This window comes from Anomaloglossus baeobatrachus, chromosome 8 (genome assembly GCF_048569485.1).
Source record: "Anomaloglossus baeobatrachus isolate aAnoBae1 chromosome 8, aAnoBae1.hap1, whole genome shotgun sequence".
Lineage (NCBI taxonomy): Eukaryota > Metazoa > Chordata > Amphibia > Anura > Aromobatidae > Anomaloglossus > Anomaloglossus baeobatrachus.
Window position 1 is genome coordinate 217186109 of NC_134360.1, and position 22445 is coordinate 217208553.

Consider the following 22445-nt stretch of genomic DNA (forward strand, 5'->3'; position numbering starts at 1 on the left):
TATATCTTACTATGGGCGAGGAATCAAGAAATTTATCTTACTACGGGCAAGGAAACCAAAAATATATATTATTCCCGGCGAAGAATCCAAAAATATATATTACTACGAGCGAAGAATCCAAAAATATATATTACTATGGGCGAGGAATCCAAAAATATATATTACTATGGACGAGGAATCCAAAAAATATATATTAGTACAGGCTAAGAATCCAAAAATATATATATTACTATGGGTGAGAAATCCAAATATATATTATTACGGGCGAAGAAACCTCACACACAGGGTGACCGCAGGGCATTATTTGTAAGCACAAACGTCAAAAGACTGTAGCGCACACCTGCGCCCCTGGATAAAATACGGGGTGACGCACACAATCACAGACTGCAGCACACACCACCGCTCATGAACAGAATATGGGGTGACACTCACTGCACACAATCACAGACTTGCAGCGCACATGACAGATCTCCTACTGTGGAAAAACGTGAAATCTGCACTTGACACGTATCCAACGTCAAAAATACTGCAGCTAAGGACAGAGTAATCTAAAGCGATATGACCCCCCGTACGAGATACGTGTACAGCGCTGCAGAATATGTCACCGCCATGTGTATGATTGGATGATAGATGGTGTCAAGCACAGCACTCGATCTTACCAACATGCCGTCACCACACTTTTCTGCCATGTTTTTTGGAGAAGATTGACCCGAGTCCTCGGCGGTTAGTTTGCGCTCGTGAAGGTCGCAGCCGTCTGTTTTCACTCACGTAATTCTCTGAGCTGAAAGAAACCAAAGAGAGGATTTACTATGAGGAAAGACATCAATACGGGATAGCGAGTCACAAACTCCTTCTCTTACCATATCACAATTACAAATAAACTGTGGAAAAAAGAAGCGCAATAGGGTCTTACCCAAGTAGCATTGGGGGAGAGAGAGAGGTAAGGTACTACTCACCTATAGGGGTTGTGACAGTCACAACTCCTATAACAGCATATGTGTAGATAATTCCAAAGTCACGGCAGCGGTCCCTCAGTTTGGCAGATAACAGAGAGTAGTAGGATGAGGGTTTCCAGGCCGCGCCAATGACAACCAACGTTGAGCTGTTAGATTAATGTTGCTTTTATTCCAATTACAGGTCTACGCGTTTCGGAAGGCACCCCTTCCTTCTTCAGGACCAAATGGCAAGAAACCATCAAATCTGCTGTACAAGGAATCCTTACAGCACTATATACCCCACTGATGACGTCATGATCCACCCACTTTTAGAAAAAAACGGCGGGAATCCATACATTAAAACAATACAATGACGTAGTATATTAATTTTCTTAAGTTTCATGACTAAATCACTTGTAACCATTTTTTTCTATCCAAAGGAAAAGGAAGGTGAACCATAAATAAAAAATTTTTCAACATATGTATGAAAATGCAATCTGTGTGTGAAGACTCTTTTTTTATTTCTGTTATGTTCGTATATGTCAAGAAAAAAGTATATCTATGTATATATATCTATATATATATATATATACACCTCTATCTATATATATAAGGTGAGGATATGTGAAGTACCACAACCTTGCCTAGAACACCACATCGACATATGACATCCAGATCAAGGTTGTTAAGTGAGCTCCCTATATATAGCCGGAGCCACAGATGGATTGTTATTAGTAGTGAAGAAATTTCTTGCCATTTGGTCCTGAAGAAGGAAGGGGTGCCTTCCGAAACGCGTAGACCTGTAATTGGAATAAAAGCAACATTAATCTAACAGCTCAACGTTGGTTGTCATTGGCGCGGCCTGGAAACCCTCATCCTACTACTCTCTGTTACATATCACAATTACAGAAGTCCCCCACAACATGAGGGTCAATTCACAGAAAGCCACAAAAGTGTCCACGCACACCAAAATATCTACAAGTGACAGTCCCACGTAAATTAAGTCACAACTTTGTTTCAGTTCTTTGCAGTTTTAAAAATCTGTGTTTCCTGTTTGTGAATAGAATTCTTGATGACATCCTGCTCACCGCGCTTGGTTACAATGTATCAGTTTGGACAACGCTCTGCAAGCTAAACAGAAAGCGGCACAAATCTCTTTCAAGTCATGAAGATTTGGCACAAAGTATCAGACTAGGTACGAGCTATTACCTAGGAGTTCACCCAGCATTGTCTACGCTGATACAATAGAGACCATCAGCCGTGTGAGCACCACTGGGTCTGGATGGAAACGGAGTGGACAAAACACAAAAGTAGCAGAAGCTTTTATTATACAATAACCTTTTCATGGCCCTTCAAATCCAAAAACAAACAAAATATATTGTCTTGTCCTCTGAAACTAAAAATATGGAGGTTCTGTCCCCTTGTGTGTTGGAGGTGGGGGACTGATTGTCTCATATTATTAGGGTATGTCCACACACACTCCGTAAGGCTGCTTTCACACATCAGTTTTTTGACATCAGGCACAATCCGGCAAAAACATGAAAAAACGGATCCGGCGTCTGTTGCCACCGGATCCGTTTTTTCCCCCATAGACTTTCATTAGCGCCGGAATGTGCCGGATGGCCTTGCGTTTCATCCGTTTTTTGCCAGAATTCGGCAAAATGTACTTGTCCAGCAGCCGGATGAAACGTTGAAGTGATCCGGCACCGTACGGCATGTTTTACAATGGAAGCCTATGGATGCCGGATCCGGTGTAATGCGGCAAAAAATGGATCCAGCTGCCGGATCCGTTTTTTGATCTGAGCATGCTTAGTATCACACCGGATGTGTCAAAAAACTGAAAAAACTGATGGAAAAAACTGATGCAACTGATCCGTTTTTTCGCTGGATCCGTCGCATCAGTTTTTTCGCCAGATTGTGCCTGATGCCAAAAAACTGATGTGTGAAGCCAGCCTAACCAGCCTAAAAATGAAAATATCAACTGCAATGGAGAAGACAATTGCTGTGCATATATCCAGTCTTGTCAATGCGTCCCCCCCAACACGTTTGTAAAGACAGTTAAATTAAGTGACCTGACCGTTCTTCCAAAGATCATATCAGCGGCTAAGCTGCCTTATAAAAAAGACGACGCATGAAACGCTTCCGGAGTAACACAGCCGGGATTTAGCTGAAGAGTCTCCTGCTTGAAAACCACAGCGGGTTCGCCGGCAACTAGGACGTTGTGTACGCGAGCCCTTAGGCAATGTGCACACAGAGCTTTTGGAAGGGTTTAACAAACACACTTTTTTAAGCAGAAACAACTACTGGAAATTCTTTTCGTTTAGGAGGGGTGGTTACATTTTTAAGGAGTTTTTCTTTACCTGAAGCTTTTTTTTTTAAATAAATTTGGATGTTTTGGAGGAGTTTTTTTTCCCCTGAAGCATTCTTTGCAGAATTTAGATTAGATAGTTCCTAGGCCAATGTGTAAACACATATATAAAAACATCGGACCGGAGTCATCTGTGTCTGTACCGGGGTCATCCAGGTCTGGACTGGGGTCATCAGTGTCTGGACCTGGGTCATCAGTGTGTGGACCGGAGTCATCAATTTCTGGACCAGAGTCATCAGTGTCTGGACCAGGGTCATCATTGTATGGTCCGTGTCTGTTTTTACCATCAGTCATTAGTGGTTTTCATGGATGGATCATTAAATAGATTAACATTGTACACTGCTGCCCTCCGTGCGCTGGATGTCACCGACCCATAGACTTGTGCATTGTCATCTGTGATACCAGAAAAACACCAACATGTGAACAGTACCATAGATTATGATGCATACGTGTGGCATCTCTGAAAGAAACAGATACAACACATATGTGCAACATGGAGATGTGAATGAAGCATAGGCTACATGCGCACGCTGCAGCTTTTTGTGCTCACAAACTGAAACCAAAACTGCACCCAAAATGCAACCAAAACTGCACGTTGTCAGAGAGAGCCTGGAAATGTAAAAAAACCCCCAAAAAACCGCTTGTAATGTAGGTGCGTTTTTGACAGCATGCGTTTTTGCTGCGTTTTTGTGACAAATGTTGACAAAAACGCTAGAAGAATGAACATGCTGCATCTTTTTTGTCACAAACTTTTGACAAAAAAACACTGACAAATAATCTGCAAGGTGCACATTGCAAATCTGACTTCTCATAGACTTTGCTGGGAAGCCAGATGTCAGAAAGTTCTGATAACAAAACTGCACCAAAAAACGCGTAAAAAATGCGACAAAAAAACGCAGCGTGCACATGTAGCCTAAGAGCATGTGCGCACGTTGCGTTCTGTACCTTGCAGAAATAAACGCATCCTCTGGCAGAATTTGACAATGTCAAATTTGGTTTTGACCACAAAAATAGTTGAAAAACACATGCGTTTTGAGTAAGTTTTCATTGCGTTTTAGGTGCGTTTTGATTGCTTTTCACATGGGTTTTTCTTGCTTTTTGGTAGTTGCATTTCCAATACATTGTCATGAGAGAATAAAGCTTCCAGAAATTAAACAAAAAATAAAAATTAAAAAAAACAAACATCTACTGATGTCATTTCATGCTACCAAACATTCATTACATTTTGTTGAATAGGTAGAATCTCTTAGAAAATGTCTTTGCAAAATGGAACTCTACGTTAGTTGAGGATGTGATGTAATCGGGGAAGCCCTTGAGCTCTCTACCAGCCAAAAACGGATGTGTTTTGGTTGACAAATATACATGCAGATCGCATTAAAAATGCAAGTAAAACGCAATGATTTGAATTTAGGATGCGTTTTGATATTTCTCACTGACTTCAATGTTAGAAAAACGCTGCCAAAACGCTCAAAAGAATTGACATGTTGCTTTTTCAAACGCAGAGATTTTGACAAAATTTTGTCACAAAAAACGCAGCTTTTTTGAATGCATAGTGCGCACAAAATATACCTATTTCCCATAGACTTTGCTTGGAAAACAAAACGCATGCATTTTGGCATTAAAATGCTGCAGTTGAAAATGCTGCAGAAACGCATGAAAAAACGCAACGTGCGCACACAGCCTTAGTTTGTAGAAATTTCCTTCGAGATCTGCTTTAAGAAGTGATAGGCATATGTTTTTTTTTCACCAGGCATTTTTGAAAACTTCTTCAAGCTAAAAAAACCCTCTTTCCATGAACAGCAATGTTGATTTCCCATCAAAATAAATTGCAGTAGTTTTCCAAGAGTTTTAGAAAGAGTTTGGACAGGATCAAACAAAAAACTAAAACAAAAAAAATCAGTGTGAACATATCTAAAGTGTATGTCGTCTTTAAGACCCTGGCTCACCCAGAGGTTTTTGGACCAAAGCTGCTTCAGATAAAAGCCGGTGGTCATACCATCGTTTTCGCAGTGGTTTTGCCTCTTCAGGAGTTTTTGAAAGAGTTTTTGTTGTTTTTTTTCTCTGAAGTGATTTTTACAGCCTAAAAGAGTACACAGCGGGTTTTTGTTTTTCAGGCGGATTCCAGCTATAAAAGCAACGCAAATACGCCCCCTAAAATGAAGTCTAGTGCAAGATCAAAACAGAGTAAAAGCCGTCCGCAGCGGACCCATCCGGAGAATGACCGCAGGTGCAGCATTGTCCATCAGGATACTCTTCCTGCAAAACCTGAATAGGAGAGATTAATATAGTGGAGATGAATAGGAAGAATCAAGAATGGTTAGGAGAAATGTATTTATTTATTTTAAGACAGATCTGCATCAAAAAACTGCTGCAACCCACTGTTTGAACACACCCTTAACCCTATAATCCCTGCTGTGCACATCTGTTAGATCTAAACCAGCGACTGGTGAGGAGGACGCAGGTCAAGAACCAAGGGGGAGCATCCTTACAAGAGACCACCACAATATCAAGCTCGATCCCGGGAGACCCCAATCGAGTGCAGCCCCAGACAAACAATGTTACTCATAATCATTAGTAATGAAGCATCCTGGACTCATCATGACTAGTTTGTGTCCTCCCACACTTCTCTTCTCCATTACATAAAATAGGTCTGTAGTAGAGTTGAGCGGATTGTCAATAATCCTGGTCCGGCGGATCAGCCGCGGGTTGACACAGAAGTCCGGATCCGATCCGGAGTTCGGACCTATATAAGTCAATGGGGGAGCGGATCCGGGGACGAGAGAGAGAGAGAGACCCGAATCCGGATCGTGCAGCCGGATTCCCGGGTCCGGGTTTGACCCGGATCGGACTCAGAAACCGCGCGGATCCGGATTTTTAAAGTTCGGGTCCGCTCAACACTAAGTCTGTAGCACTCATCATCCTGATCTTCCTGGTTCATGACTTGGACAGTAGAACACCGATGCACAGCGCAGTAGAGACTGGAAGTTGTGTCTGCAGGGTAACATACATCACAACTGTGGAGACACGAGAGTCAGTGGGTGCTGTCATCCACTGGCCTGGATGTCTTCAGAAAGACTGCACAGACCAGGGCTCATCCCACTGAACACCCGCTTTCATTCCCCATGGGCAGAAAACTACTCAGACAGGGCAGGGTTTGGGAACCACACATTGGGAAGACTTTATTGTTTCACCAACAGGCAAAAACATATTGTACATTCCCAATAAAACACAAGATGGTACAAGCGACAGTCTCACCCTTCCACTGGCCCACCAGGGATGAGAATCTTCGTACCTTTTTGGCTTCCAGGACGAACTATCCCAGGCAACAGCATTTTGTTTTTGGCCGGCACCCACTGAGAGGAAAAAGCGGCAAGCTTAGGAAGCTGACCCAGCACAGCAAGTTATGTAGCCAGGTGACCGAATTGTTCCAACCTGAGTTCTCCAAGCAAATTTGTGGGCTCAGCAATGAGCAGTGAAGCAGTTCTGTGAATCTTTAGCTGGAACCATAGATCCTAGGCTGAAATCCTGTAGAATGAATCTTGAACAATTCTGTCCTCCTCCAGCTGGAATCGTACCTCCTAAGCTGAGGTCATATAGAATATATCCAAAGTGAAGCAGCTCTGTGACCCTCCAGCTGGAACCATAGCTCCTTGGCTGAGGTCATGTAGAATGTTTTTCCTGGTGATAGAAGCAAGGCCCTTTTATACCACTCAGTTCTCTTACAGGGTTGGTGGAGATGGCTGCTCTCTCATTGTTCACTAGTTCATTTCTACTGCATAATTTTCCTCTGAACTATGTAGTCAGGGGGGGCTTAAAAAGACAATAGGCCCCTGGTCAGTCTCACAAGAGACAATGGCTAACGTCTCTTGGTTTGACACACATAAGGAACCATACGTCTGGCCTAATTAAGAACAGTTCACCCCCCCACACACACACACACAAGTGGCCAGATGCTGAGTCGTCACAACAACTTAGGCCGGTAATAAAATGTAGAAATGAAGGCTGCAACAGCCAGTCACTGTCTATATTCTTCACTTTCTATCTGATGTCAGATCCTCACGTCCAGACTTGTTTCTGAACAAAATCCCCTGGAATGTCCCATAGGGGAAAAAAAAGTGAAGGAATCTACACAATGCATCACCTGAAGACGGACAACCACTCTCATCCTGCTCCACAGATAAAGAGGCCGACAGCCACAGCGGTTGTATGTCAGCATCCCTGAATACGAGATAATAGTTTTGCAAGACTTTTATCCAACCTCTCACTGTTCTACCTGTGTCAGTCTTTACTGGTGGAGACCTAGCATTCTATTTATGCAACAGGAGACTCAGGATGAGCAGAGCTATGGATGTCTGGTGGGAGGACACAGAGACTATGAAGATGAAAGAGAATTGTGATATTGTGATGAAGCCACATCTGTGACTGCTGAACCCCTTCACATTCCGGATTGTGAAGAGTAAAGATGATGAAAGGTGCTGAGTGCTGGGAAAGCAACAAAGAAATCCCAGGAGCTGGCACCAAGACAAAGGCCCCGAGCTGGAGGAGCCCATCACATATCAGCAGAACGACATCAGGCGACTCCAGAGCTGTAGCTCCGCAGGAACTTGGTCTCCTCTCAATAGATCTTACTGTACGAGCCAAGAGATACAAGACCCTGGAGCCATCGGACACAGAACTGCAGGGAAAGAACTGGACACGGATCAAACGCAGGAACCGCAACCAAGAAAAGAGGCCGAAGAATTCCAGCCCTGCCGGAGAGCCGAGGGCTGGAGCCTCGCCTGGGAAGGAGGATGCCATAGGCCTCACTAGTGCCCCATTCAGCACCCACACTTTCTTCAAGTCACTTATCAATAGCAAATAACCTATGGCCTGAAAAACACAGGTACGATGGATCCGTTTTCTACAGGGATCCATCCCATCAGTTTTTACACAATCTGCGACGGATCTATCTATCCGTCGAGAAAACGGATTGTGACTGATGACAAAAAAACTGATGTGTAAAAGGGGCCTAAGACGATTTACATTTCTACAGCCTGTATAACAAAAAAATAGCAGAGACGCTTCTACACATCATTACATGAGCCAAAAAGTTGGCATGCTGCCAAAATATCATAAACTTTATTAATATTTATACAAAAAGAATTAAAAACAGAGTAGCTCAATGGGAAGTAAAAAAAAAAAACAAACAAACTATCATCAAATCTATAAATGATCCACACATCATCTCCACAGTTCTGCACTGCCCTACATCTCCTCCTCTATCTATCACATATACGTTCTGTCTGGAGTTCTACGCCTCCCTACATCTTCTCCCTCATCTCTGTCTACCACCTACCTGCCCTCTCCACAGTTCTGCACCGCCCTACATCTTCTCCCTCATCTCTGTCTACCACCTACCTGCCCTCTCCACATTTCTGCACCGCCCTACATCTTCTCCCTCATCTCTGTCTACCACCTACCTGCCCTCTCCACATTTCTGCACCGCCCTACATCTTCTCCGCCATCTCTGTCTACCACCTACCTGTCCTCTCCATAGTTCTGCACCGCCCTACGTCTTTTCCGCCATGTCTGTCTACCTACCTGTCCTCTCCACGTTCTGCACCGCCCTAAATCTTTTCTTTATCTCCATTTATCATCTACCTGTCCAAACCACAATGATACACTACAATATACATTTGCAAGTGTGACCCCAGACTTATAATGGCGCAGTCCATGCTCTAATCATGGTGAAGTACATGGCTTACTGCATCTCCCAACACCTCACAGCAAATCATAATCAGGATGGAGTCACACTTGCGTGTCACTTGCGCAAGGATCGCATCGCACTGCCCGGACCGGCATCTCTCCTGACAGGGATGAGATGTGATGATTGTGCGAGTCACACGTCAGTGTGGCTCTAGCCTCAGGTGGATATCAGGACCCTGTGACCTGCAGGGGCTCTGGGTGAAGACCAACTGCAGGGAGTGGCTCCTTAGATCAGCACCTGCTCACTAGCTGATAACCTCCATAGTGCACTGAGGCAGCTGCTAAATCCAGCAGGGGGCAGCAGTGAGATGTGAGGACCACAGATCAGTTGAAATCTGCAGCAAAATGTGGAACAAATCTCAATCCAGCAGCACAAAGGAAGATTGTATCATTCACTGCATATTGCATATGAACTAGATTCTGTGATGGACGTTGATCCAGGGAACTCGTCTGATTGCCGTATGTGAAGTTAGGAAGGAATTTTTTTTCACCTAATGTGGAGCTTACTGTCTGCCCCATGGTGATTTTTACTTTTCTCTGGATCAACATGTCAGGCTATGGGTTAAACCCGATCAACTTAAGTCTACCTTCAACTCAAACACTATGAAACTATCTTATGTCACAGCAGAATAGTGACTGCAGCTCTGGAGGTGACTGGAGTATAAGACACGATGTACCAGCAGAATAGTGACCGCAGCTCTGTAGGTGACTGGAGGATAAGACAGGATGTAACGGCAGAATAGTGACTGCAGCTCTGGAGGTGACTGGAGGATAAGACACGATGTAAAAGCAGAATAGTGACTGCAGCTCTGGAGGTGATTGGAGGATAAGACACAATGTAACTGCAGAATAGTGACTGCAGCTGTAGAGGTGACTGGAGGATAAGACACGATGTAACGGCAGAATAGTTACTGCAGCTCAGGAGGATAAGACATGATGTAACAGCAGAATAATGACTGCAGCTCTGGAGGTGACTGGAGGATAGACCTGATGGAGCTCAGGATGAGTATTAGTGAGTGGAGTTGCACAGATTTCTGAGTTACTGTTATAGAAATTCTTTGTAAATGGACCCTTCAGTTGCTGAATACGGAGTCCCTTATGTTCCGTGCGGTTGCATTGCTGAGATGAGCCGTATAATCGCATCCCATTATTACTTATTTCTGCAGCTGCACATCTGATAGAGGAGAGCACCGCCGCACAATAAGGCAGCATGCACACAGCCGTATCACCTGCCTGCGATGTTACACACAGATCCCATATTAGAGGTGTTCTCCTATAGAAGCATTGAATACAAACTATGCTGCCATACAGTGCTGTGCACACTGCTGCTGAGTGCACAATGTATCGCCACAAAAGCAAAGCTTTCATGCAAAAAAAACCTCAGCTGACACTGAGAAGACGGGAGACTGCAAGAAATCAAGAAATATCAATGTAGTAAATACTGAGGATTCAATGAAGATATTCTACAGAACAGCCTCAATCAGAGGACGCGCTGTCCCCAGATCCAGTGCCGTCAGTATGAGCCCTGAGACCCAGGTGGGATTATTAGGAGCGGTCCTGCTGTGATTTCTAGGCAGCACTATTGTCTCGAATCGGAGCATATGGGATCCATCAGGACTTGTGACAATCAGAAGAGAATCCACAACACCAATGTGAACATATATAAAACCGGAACCTATCAATCTAAACTGAAAGGCTATGTGCGCACGTTGCGTTGAGTAACTTGCAGAAATGAACGCATCCTCTGGCAGAATTTGTCATTGTCAAATTTGGTTTTGACCACATAAACGCAGAAAATACGCAAGCGTTTTTTCTGCGTTTTGACCGTGTTTAACATGCATTTTCGGTGCTTAAATTGAGATGCGTTTTCACTACAAATACACAACTAAATAAAGTTTGATCATTTAAACAGTAGGAAAAAAATGAAAAAAAAAAATAATAACCTTTAAATCATACACTATAATGATAATTTACCGAAAATGATTAATGAGATTTAATAATTATGTTCAAAATAAAGTAAAAGTATTGTTTGACTCATTTTTTAAAGTCGGAATGGATGTGAGGGCAAATGGAAACCTCTTGACTTCACTATAATGCCAAAAAACGCATGCTTTGATTTTGACATTTTAGCATCAAAAAAGCATGTAAAACGCTATAAATTTCTTTTAGGATGCGTTTTGATAATTCTCATTGACTTCAATATTAGCAAAACACTGCCAAAATGGTAAAAACAATTCACATGCCAAATTTTTATCAAAAAAAGCTGCGTTTTAAAAAGCATTCTGCGCACAAGAAAGCCCTATTTCCCATAGACTTTGCCTGGAAATCAAAACGCATGCAATTTTGCATTAGAACGCTGCAGCTCAAAACGCTGCGGAAACGCATGAAAATACGCAACGTGCGCACATAGCCAAAAAGATTATCATGAGCGCTGAGTCCGCAGCACCATAGACACAAAGATCTGACCACAGACTGGTGAATAGTACAGCGTTTTGTGCTATTATCGCACAGTGTGACCTGCACGTTGTTACAGGCTATGTATAAGGCCTCGTTCACACTGGCGTATAATATGGAGGAGTGCAATACAAGAATATGATATTCAATGAGGCAGGACAGATCTGATGTTTTTTCTCATGCTCATTTGGCTTCATGCTGCGAATGGCAGTGTACAGTATATCGGACAGTGCGCACCCATACAAGTCTACAATGGTGGGAAACATCGGACTGCACTCAGATGTCATGAGTCCGAACAACGCAGAGACAATGGAGAAGATCCTCACCGTGTGATGCTTGACTCAGATACCAGTGACTGACGCTCGGCTCAGATCACGGTGACTGACGCTCGGCTCAGATCACGGTGACTGACGCTCGGCTCAGATCACAGTGACTGACGCTCGGCTCAGATCACAGTGACTGACTCTCGGCTCAGATCCAGTGACTGATGCTTGGCTCAGATACCACTAAGTGACGCTCAGCTCAGATTACGGTGACTGACGCTCGGCTCAGATCACGGTGAGTGACGCTCGGCTCAGATCACGGTGAGTGACGCTCGGCTCAGATCATGGTGAGTGACGGTCGGCTCAGATTACGGTAAGTGACGCTCGGCTCAGATCACGGTGACTGACGCTCGGCTCAGATCCAGTGACTGATGCTTGGCTCAGATACCACTGAGTGACTCTCGGCTCAGATCCCAGTGACTGCCACTGGGTTCAGATCACGGTGAGTGACGCTCGGCTCAGATCACGGTGACTGACGCTCGGCTCAGATCCAGTGACTGATGCTTGGCTCAGATACCACTGAGTGACTCTCGGCTCAGATCCCAGTGACTGCCGCTGGGTTCAGATCACGGTGAGTGATGCTCGGCTCAGATCACGGTGAGTGACGCTCGGCTCAGATCACGGTGAGTGATGCTCGGCTCAGATCACGGTGACTGATGCTCGGCTCAGATCTAGTGATTGATGCTTGGCTCAGATACCACTGAGTGACTCTCGGCTCAGATCCCAATGACTGACGCTGGGTTCAGATCACGGTGAGTGATGCTCAACTCAGATCACGGTGAGTGACGCTCGGCTCAGATCACGGTGAGTGACATTCGGCTCAGATCACGGTGAGTGACACTCGGTTCAGATCACGGTGAGTGACGCTCGGCTCAGATCACGGTAAGTGACGCTCGGCTCAGATCACGGTGACTGACGCTCGGCTCAGAGCACGGTGACTGACACTCGGCTCAGATCACAGTGACTGACGCTCGGCTCAGATCACAGTGACTGACGCTCGGCTCAGATCCAGTGACTGATGCTTGGCTCAGATACCACTAAGTGACGCTCAGCTCAGATTACGGTGAGTGACGCTCGGCTCAGATCACGGTGAGTGACGCTCGGCTCAGATCACGGTGACTGACGCTCGGCTCAGAGCACGGTGACTGACACTCGGCTCAGATCACAGTGACTGACGCTCGGCTCAGATCACAGTGACTGACGCTCGGCTCAGATCCAGTGACTGATGCTTGGCTCAGATACCACTAAGTGACGCTCAGCTCAGATTACGGTGAGTGACGCTCGGCTCAGATCACGGTGAGTGACGCTCGGCTCAGATCACGGTGAGTGACGCTCGGCTCAGATCATGGTGAGTGACGCTCGGCTCAGATTACGGTAAGTGACGCTCGGCTCAGATCACGGTGACTGACGCTCGGCTCAGATCCAGTGACTGATGCTTGGCTCAGATACCACTGAGTGACTCTCGGCTCAGATCACAGTGACTGCCGCTGGGTTCAGATCACAGTGAGTGATGCTCGGCTCAGATCACGGTGAGTGACGCTCGGCTCAGATCACGGTGAGTGATGCTCGGCTCAGATCACGGTGACTGATTCTCGGCTCAGATCTAGTGATTGATGCTTGGCTCAGATACCACTGAGTGACTCTCGGCTCAGATCCCAATGACTGACGCTGGGTTCAGATCACGGTGACTGATGCTCAACTCAGATCACGGTGAGTGACGCTCGGCTCAGATCACGGTGAGTGACATTCGGCTCAGATCACGGTGAGTGACACTCGGCTCAGATCACGGTGAGTGACGCTCGGCTCAGATCACGGTGAGTGACGCTCGGCTCAGATCACGGTGACTGACGCTCGGCTCAGAGCACGGTGACTGACGCTCGGCTCAGATCCAGTGACTGATGCTTGGCTCAGATACCACTGAGTGACTCTCGGCTCAGATCCCAGTGACTGACGCTAGGTTCAGATTACGGTGAGTGACGCTCGGCTCAGATCACGGTGACTGACGCTCGGTCACACTCGCAGCAGAGTTTGAGCCTTGTCAGTAGCAGATCGCATCTGATTCTCGCGTGACAGAATATACGGTTGTGTGGTTGTGTGACCGCGGCTTTACTGTGTGTTTGCTGGATGATCGCACTTGTGTACTGTGTACTTTGCACACTGTGTTGTGGATCAGTCATGGTTTTTCTATCCGTATCATTTGATATTTTTGACTTCTAGCGTCTAGTAAGTTGGAACCTGCTGCATATAAAAAACACCACATACATAAAAACACCAATATGAAGACACAATTCAACTCTTTGTGTGCTTTCACATGACATCTTTTCATAAATCTGAGACGATCCATAATATGCAGATGTGATTGAGCCTTTTCTGATTTGTTGGCTGCTCACAGGCAGCACACCGATCACATCTTCATTCTTTACACTTCTGTATTTTTCCATTTAGAGGGTCAGAAAGAAATCACTAGACTACAATGCAGCAAAGAGGAAATCAGCATGACGACTACTGGTAAAAGAGAAACCAAGATAGGGCAGTGGACCTGTGCGATCACAGTAAGGGTGGAAACACATCTATGCGAGTAAAATCGGTCCGACTGGGCTGAAAAAAACTCGGCTGATTTTAGTTCACGTTAGGTCCGAGTGCAACGCAAGTGCGATGCTTTTTCTGAATAAATTAATGATTTTACTAGCGTGTGTAATGCGTATTTTTTACTATGTCATCTGCCATTCAGCTCCGCTACATGGCCGCTGACAGCAGACACAGACAGCCATGTAGCAGAGCTGAATGGCAGATGACAGCAGACACAGACAGAGCCGCACGATCAGAATGAACTTGGGTGAACTTCACCCGACTTCATTGTCATGCTGCGGCTCTGTCTGTGTCGCGTCCTGATTAGCGGTCACCAGTGAAGGACTCACCGGTGACCGCTAATCCCCGGAGTGACTGAAGTTAGCAGCCCTCTCTCATACTCATCGATCCCCGATCTCCGGCGCGGCGCTGCACGGCATTCACACTGCTGCGGCGGCTTTTACTATTTTGAAAAAGCCGGCCGCTCATTAAACAATCTCGTATTCCCTGCTTTCCCCGCCCACAGGCGCCTATGATTGGTTGCAGTGAGACATGCCCCCACGCGGAGTGACAGGTGTCTCACTGCACCCAATCACAGCAGCCGGTGGGCGGGTCTATACTGTGCAGTGAAATAAATAATTAAATAATTAAAAAAAACGGCGTGCGGTCCCCCCCAATTTTAATACCAGCCAGATAAAGCCATACGGCTGAAGGCTGGTATTCTCAGGATGGGGAGCTCCACGTTATGCGGAGCCCCCCAGCCTAACAATATCAGTCAGCAGCCGCCCAGAATTGCCGCATACATTATATGCGACAGTTCTGGGACTGTACCCGCCTCTTCCCGATTTGCCCTGGTGCGTTGGCAAATCGGGGTAATAAGGAGTTAATGGCAGCCCATAGCTGCCACTAAATCCTAGATTAATCATGTCAGGCGTCTATGAGACACCTTCCATGATTAATCTGTAAATTACAGTAAATAAACACACACACCTGAAAAAATCATTCATTAGAAATAAAAAACACAAATTCCCTCATTACCAATTTAATAAGCCCCAAAAAGCCCTCCATGTCCGGCGTAATCCACGGACCTCCAGCGTCGCTTCCAGCATGAAGGTGACAGGAGCTGCAGCAGACACCGCCGCTCCTGTCAGCTCCACGCAGCAACTGAGGTGAGTAGCGCCATCAGCTGCTGTCACTGAGGTTACCCGGTGGCCGCCACTGGATCCAGCGGTGGCCGCGATTAACCTCAGTGACAGCTCAGCTGATCGCGCTACTCACCTCAGTTGCTGCGTGGAGCTGACAGGAGCGGCGGTGTCTGCTGCAGCTCCTGTCACCTTCATGCTGGAAGTGACGCTGGAGGTCCGTGGATTACGCCGGACATGGAGGGCATTTTGGGGCTTATTAAATTGGTAATGAGGGAATTTGTTTGTGTTTTTTATTTCTAATAAATGATTTTTTCAGGTGTGTGTGTGTTTATTTACTGTAATTTACAGATTAATCATGGAAGGTATCTCGGGGAGACGCCTGACATGATTAATCTAGGATTTAGTGGCAGCTATGGGCTGCCATTAACTCCTTATTACCCCGATTTGCCAACGCACCAGGGCAAATCGGGAAGAGCCGGGTACAGTCCCAGAACTGTCGCATATAATGTATGCGGCAATTCTGGGCGGCTGCTGACTGATATTGTTAGGCTGGGGGGCTCCCCATAACGTGGAGCTCCCCATCCTGGGAATACCAGCCTTCAGCCGTATGGCTTTATCTGGCTGGTATTAAAATTGGGGGGGACCGCACGCTGGTTTTTTTAATTATTTAATTATTTATTTCACTGCACAGTATAGACACGCCCACCGGCTCCTGTGATTGGGTGCAGTGAGACACCTGTCAGTCAGCGTGGAGGCGTGTCTCACTGCAACCAATCATAGGCGCCTGTGGGCGGGGAAAGCAGGGAATACGAGATTGTTTAATGAGCGGCCGGCTTTTTCAAAATAGTAAGAGCCGCCGGAGCAGTGAGAATGCCGTGCAGCGCCACGCCGGGGATCGGTGAGTATGAGAGAGGAGGGGAAAATGACCGACAGACTGTGAGAGAGGGACAGAGATAGTGACGGACCGACAGAGAGAGAATAGAGACCGAGAGGGAGAGACCGACTGACAGAGAATAGTGATTGACAGACATTGGGAGACATCACTCGATTCCAGTGTTTTAGGAAACATGCAAGAAATGTATTTAGAAAATCGGATGTCACTAGGATGGTGTGAGTGCCGTCCAATGACATCCGATTATTTACACGCTCCCATAGACTTGCATTGGAGAAACTCGCAGTAGAAACTCGCAAAAAAGCAGCATGCTGCGATTTTTTTCTCAGTCCGATTTGAACTGAGAAAAAAATCGCAAATGCGAGCTGAATCATTCACTAACATGTGTCCAATTCCAATGCGAGTTTTTCTCGCATTGCTCTACTGCGAGAAACTCGCAAGTGAGAAGCAGCCCTAAAAGGTGTGTTAGATCATGCTCAGCAGTGAGCTGCGTACAGCTGCACTCACAAAAAGTCCCGTCATCTTTTCTTCTGGCAATTTTTCTGTATATGTTGCATGGAATAAAAAAAAACAAACAAAAAAAAACCCCTGTATGCCCAAAGTTAATGGGAAGAAGTGATCTGATCATGAGAATTTAAAAAAATATCTTCTGTCGAAATAGTAAGTGGGTCCCACCATAATACCAGTGTCCGTGGCTCTCAGCACAGCGCCGGCGTCCACTGCTCCACCACAGGGCCTGCGTCCACAAATGTCACCACAGCGCTAGTGTCTGCAGGGCCCACCACAGCGCTGGTGTCTGCTGGGCCCACCACAATGCTGGTATCTGCGGGGCCCACCACAACGCTGGTATCTGAGGGGCCCACCACAACGCTGGTGTCTGCGGGGCCCACCATAGCGCCGGCGTCCACAATTCCCACCACAGCGCTAGTGTCCACAACTCTCACCACCGCGTCAGTCTCTCCGGGGCCCTCCACAGCGCCGGTGTCTGCGGGGCCCACCACAGCGCCGGTGTCTGCGGGGCCCACCAAAGCACCAGTGACTGCTAGGCCCACCACAGCGCCGTTGTCTGCTGGGCCCACCACAGCGCCGGTGTCTGCTGGGCCCACCACAGCGCCGGTGTCTGCTGGGCCCACCACAACGCCGGTGTCTGCTGGGCCCACCACAACGCCGGTGTCTGCTGGGCCCACCACAACGGCGGTGTCTGCGGGACCCCCACAGCACCGGTGTCTGTGGGGCCCACCACAGTGCTGGTGTCCACGGTTCTCACCACAGCACTGGTGTCTGCGGGGCCTACCACAGTGCCGACGTCTACAATTCCCACCACAATGCCGGCGTCCACAATTCCCACAACTGAGCTGGCGTCCACAACTCCCACCACAGCGCCGGTCTCTCCAAGCCCGCCATAGTGCCGGTGACTATGGGGCCGCCACAGCGCCAGTGTCTGCGGGCCCGCTACAGTGCCGGTCTCTCTGGGGCCCGCCACAGCACCAGTGTCTGCGGGGCCCGCCACAGCACCGGTGTCTGCAGGGCCCACCACCGCACTCACCTCCCTGGCCCCATGTGAGGATAATACATTATATGAGCAGAGCTCATCATAAGATGAAGACAAATGGATTTGTTTTTCCTAATTTTGGGACGTGGTCGGGCAGATGTGGAGAGCGTCACTGTCCTGACATTATCGGCTTACAGTGTAAATAGCGGATGAGTGGTGGAGCAGCTGCCATGGGCAGGGTGAGGATAGTCATCGCCACCAAGTCCAAGAAATTCCACATGACAGAAAATGGCCCAAGCACCTGACGGGGACAGGCCGAAGAGGGGCATGAACGCAACGTCAACACATTGTGCCAATTATCTGCTACAAAACAATGGGGCAATCGTACATATCAACAAAATTACACAAACATCGCGTCATAACCGCCGACAAGATCGTACCACACTCAACTGATGGCTGCAGAGACTTCCCCAACTGACCCCCACATTCACCTCCCCGCCTGTACCCCAAGACAAAAATCCCTGTAAATATAAAGCAATACACGGAGGTATACAGAGCCGACAGCTGCACATCTACCTACGGCGTTCCGGCTGACCTGGCTGATTCATTAGACCGTGGGTTTTACCACTAATGAGAGGAGTCAGCGGATGCTTGGCAGGCGGCGCAGCTGCTTCCCCACATGCGGACAGACATAACAAAACGATACACCATGTGATCAAGACTGATCGTAATGCCGCTAATGATTGCAACATTACAGCTCATGTTCTAGATCACGGGAGATCAGCCTTGATCAGGGATTTACTCCCAGTGCCGGATTTGGAATCGGGAAGGAATTTTCTCCCTAATAAGGGGCAATTAGCATCTGTCTGATGGGGTCTTCGTCTGGATCACACAGTAGGACTGTGAATTGGACTTGATGGACCGGCACATTGTAACTCTGTACATATCAGATTCATCGCCGTATCCTGCCTTCATGTTATTTACTAGCCCCACATTGTGGTGGCGAACATCCGTGTCCATCCAGAGCTGCCTAGTTCATAGTCTGAATAACAGCAGCCCAGCGTTCATTCAGCCCTCGGCTGCCTGTCCCGCCTCCCGACATACACAGGGGCGCAGAGACACTGAGCCAAGGAGGCAGTGGCCCCAGAATAACAAAATGGTGGCCATTAGGGTGCAAACTGTGTGACCCTTGTCTCCCCCAACATCACCGGTAGATGTACGGGAGGCCCCATACACACTGCATTTTTTGCTTTATTTTTTTTCCATGCATTTTTGCATTTTACGGCATCAACGAAGTGACTGACATTTCTGCAATATCCCGCACATTCTGCTTAGGCTATGTTCACACATCAGTTTTTTGGCATCAGGCACAATCCGGCGTGTGCCTGATACATCGGATGCGGCGCAGAATATGCAAAAACGGATGCGCCGGATCCTTTTTTTTTTATGAATCCAGTATACCAGATCCGTCAAAAAACGGATCCGGCGCATCCGGCTTTGCATCCGTTTTATACGGGTTTTTTTGCTGGATCCGTTTTTTACAATAAATTGGAGCATGCTCAGTTTAAAAACCGGATTTGGCAGCCACATCCGTTTTTTGCCGCAATATGCCGGCGTCCATAGGCTTCCATTGTTAATCGCGCTGGATGCGGATTTTTGTCAGAGACAAAAAACATTACAAGAGACGTTCCATCCGGCCGCCGCATTAGCCAATTACGACTGATCCGGCAAAAGCCGGATGCAACGCAAGGCCATCAGGCACAATCTGGCGCTAATACAAATCAATGGGGATAAAACAGATGCGGCGCCGGATCCGTTTTATCCGTTTTTTTCCGGATTGTGCCTGATGGAAAAAAAACTGATGTGTGAAAGTAGCCTTATTTTTTACTTGTTGGGATTCAAACCTTCCGTATTTTTTTCTAATCTGCAGAATGTTAATTCATTCAGCATTTTTGCAGCATTTTTAACTCATTCAATGCACAAAGTTTGGCTCTGTGTCAAATATATCATTTGGAATTACTGCCAAAAAGTTAAACCCTGGTCTTATCAGACAGATCATGTTCCCCACATGTTATTTGGAGAAGTGATGGAGGTTTAAAGAATGAAGAATACGGACTGGTCAGAAATTCCTGCAGCTCCTTTAATGCTTCATAGTTTTTTAGGTTGAAGGCAAACAAAAGTCCATACAGTTCAATCTACAGCCTAAGGCTGGACTCACACGAACGTATTAAAAAACGGTCCCATTCTCGTTTGCGAGAGTCGGACGAATTTTTCTCACTTGTCATCAGTGTGCACTCAGTGTGCTGTCAGTATGCTGTCAGTATGCAATCCGTTTTTTTTGCACTGCAGCTGTTACTCATTTACAGTCATGTACAGGAGAATTTACAGTGTTCTGTGCTACATGATAGGATTGTATTTAGAAAAACGGATGTCACTAGGATGGTCCGTGTGCCGTCCGTGTGCCATCCGATTTTTCCTCGCACCCATTGACTTGTATTGGCGAGCCTCGGACGTATTCTGGATCAAATCGCAGCATGCTGCCGCTTTTCTCGCATCCAGAATCTGGATGCAAGAAAAGCTGACCAACAGCTCTCCCTCATTGACTAGTATTGGTCCGAGTGCAATGCGAGAATTCCTCGCATTGCTCTCGTCCGTTTTTGTCGCTCGTGTGAGCGTACCCTAACAGGTGGATCCAGAGAAAGGCAAAAAACCCATGAGGCAGGCAGTAATAGCCCCAAATTAGGTGAGACATCCTTCCTGACTCCCCATATAGTAATCAGATGAGTTCCCTTGATCAGTTGTGGGCCTCTTGGCCTTCCAGACAAATTTTCTTCTTTCATCAATATTTTGGGGACGTGCCATACCCAACAATGTCATTATTGTGCCAAAGTTAAGTGACTTCTTGATGAAGTTCTTCATAGTGTCCATGGTAGATCTAAAGGGTACTTTACATGCTGCGACATCGCTAGCGATCTCGTTAGCAATGTGAAATTCTAGATCGCAAGTGCGATCTTTCGAGATCTAGAATTTCACATCGCTAACGAGATCGCTAGCGATGTCACAGTATGTAAAGTACCCTTAAGGCTATGACCGTACTTTGCGTCATGCTACTTGCAGTTCAGAACGCACGTTTTTGCCTTAATTGATTTAGCCAAAGTTGCCTTTTCCAGAAATTTAGCGCTAAAAACGCATGCGTATTTACCGCGTTTTAGATGCGTTTTCAGCGCTTTTTCCATGCTTTTTCCACCTGCGTTTTGACAGATGCGTTTTGAACATCAAGACACTGCTAAATAAAGTTTACACAGTCAAACAGAATGAAAAAAGAGAAAAAAAACCCCAATACATTTATAATTTGTGAATTAATAAAGAAAAAAGTTATATTTCATGAAATTATAGCGGTTTTATAATATTTAATGCTAAAATAGCAATAAAATAATAATTTTCTTTAATTTAATTGTCGGATTATGTGTGTGTGTAAAGGGACATATTATTCCATTATTTTAATTTTTAGAAAAGCATGCGTTTTTGTAGTCCAAAACGCAGTGTTTCTGCAGCTAAAAAGCAGGTAAAACGAAGGAAATTTGAAGTTTCTTGGTTTTTGCCATTTCTCATTGACTTCAATGTTAGCAAAACGCACCAAAAATGGCAAAAACAATTGACATGCTGCTTCTTTGGACGCATGGTTTTTGCCACAAAATATGCAAATTAAATGCAGCGTTTTAAAACGCAAAGTGCGGTCTAGAAATCAACCTTTTCCATAGACTATTATGGAAAAGCAAAACGCATGCCTTTTGGCATGTAAACGCTGTAGCTCAAAACGCTGCAAAAACGCAGGTAAAAACGCAAAGTGCGGTCATACCCTAATACCTGCAAATGTTTTTTGTACTTTCTCCTGATAACTTTCCACAATCAGATCCCTTTGCTGTGTTGTCAGCTGTTTATGACCTCTTACTGTAAAATACAAGAAGAAAATGTCAGGAAAATCCTCCAAGAAATGCAAATCTTTCTATGAGGTTATTCAGAATTGCTGCGAATGACGGTGGCTGAGTACTGACCACTATGTAACATGAGGGTAAATGTGTTCAGCTGATGCTGAGCACAACCACAGCCCCAATTATAAGACGACGTGATCACTTATGCAACCACATTATTATTATTATTATGTATAGGGGTCTGGTGGTGCAATCACATTATGCTATTGGGGTATCATACTTTGCCGGGGTAACTCTGGGTTCCTCATACTATGCTTATGTGGGTATCATACTGTAATCTAAGGGCATTATGCTCATACGGCCATGTAGAAGAAAGAGCTCTGGTGAGATGAGAGCAAAGAGGAACCTTTTAGGCTAAATGTAAAATGCAATGTGTAGTAGAAAACTAACCCTGCACATCACCCTGAGAACCCTACCGTCGCACATGGTGGTATCCAGCACACTGCATGGCAGTGATTTCCAGCGCATGCTATGCACGTAGCACTGTATAGCAGTGATTTCCAGCACACTGCATGCAGGTAGCACTGCATG

At 46.1% G+C, this 22445-nt stretch overlaps 1 protein-coding gene across 1 annotated transcript in view; it reads right to left on the reverse strand.

Moving 5' to 3' along the window:
* Positions 1–22445, reverse strand: part of SLC6A9 (solute carrier family 6 member 9) — a 131471-nt gene that overhangs the window by 102152 nt on the left and 6874 nt on the right. The window contains exon 2 of the mRNA XM_075320196.1: positions 660–781. Coding sequence (XP_075176311.1) covers positions 660–689 — 30 coding nt within the window. The 5' untranslated portion in view covers positions 690–781. The remainder of the gene's footprint in view (positions 1–659; positions 782–22445) is intronic.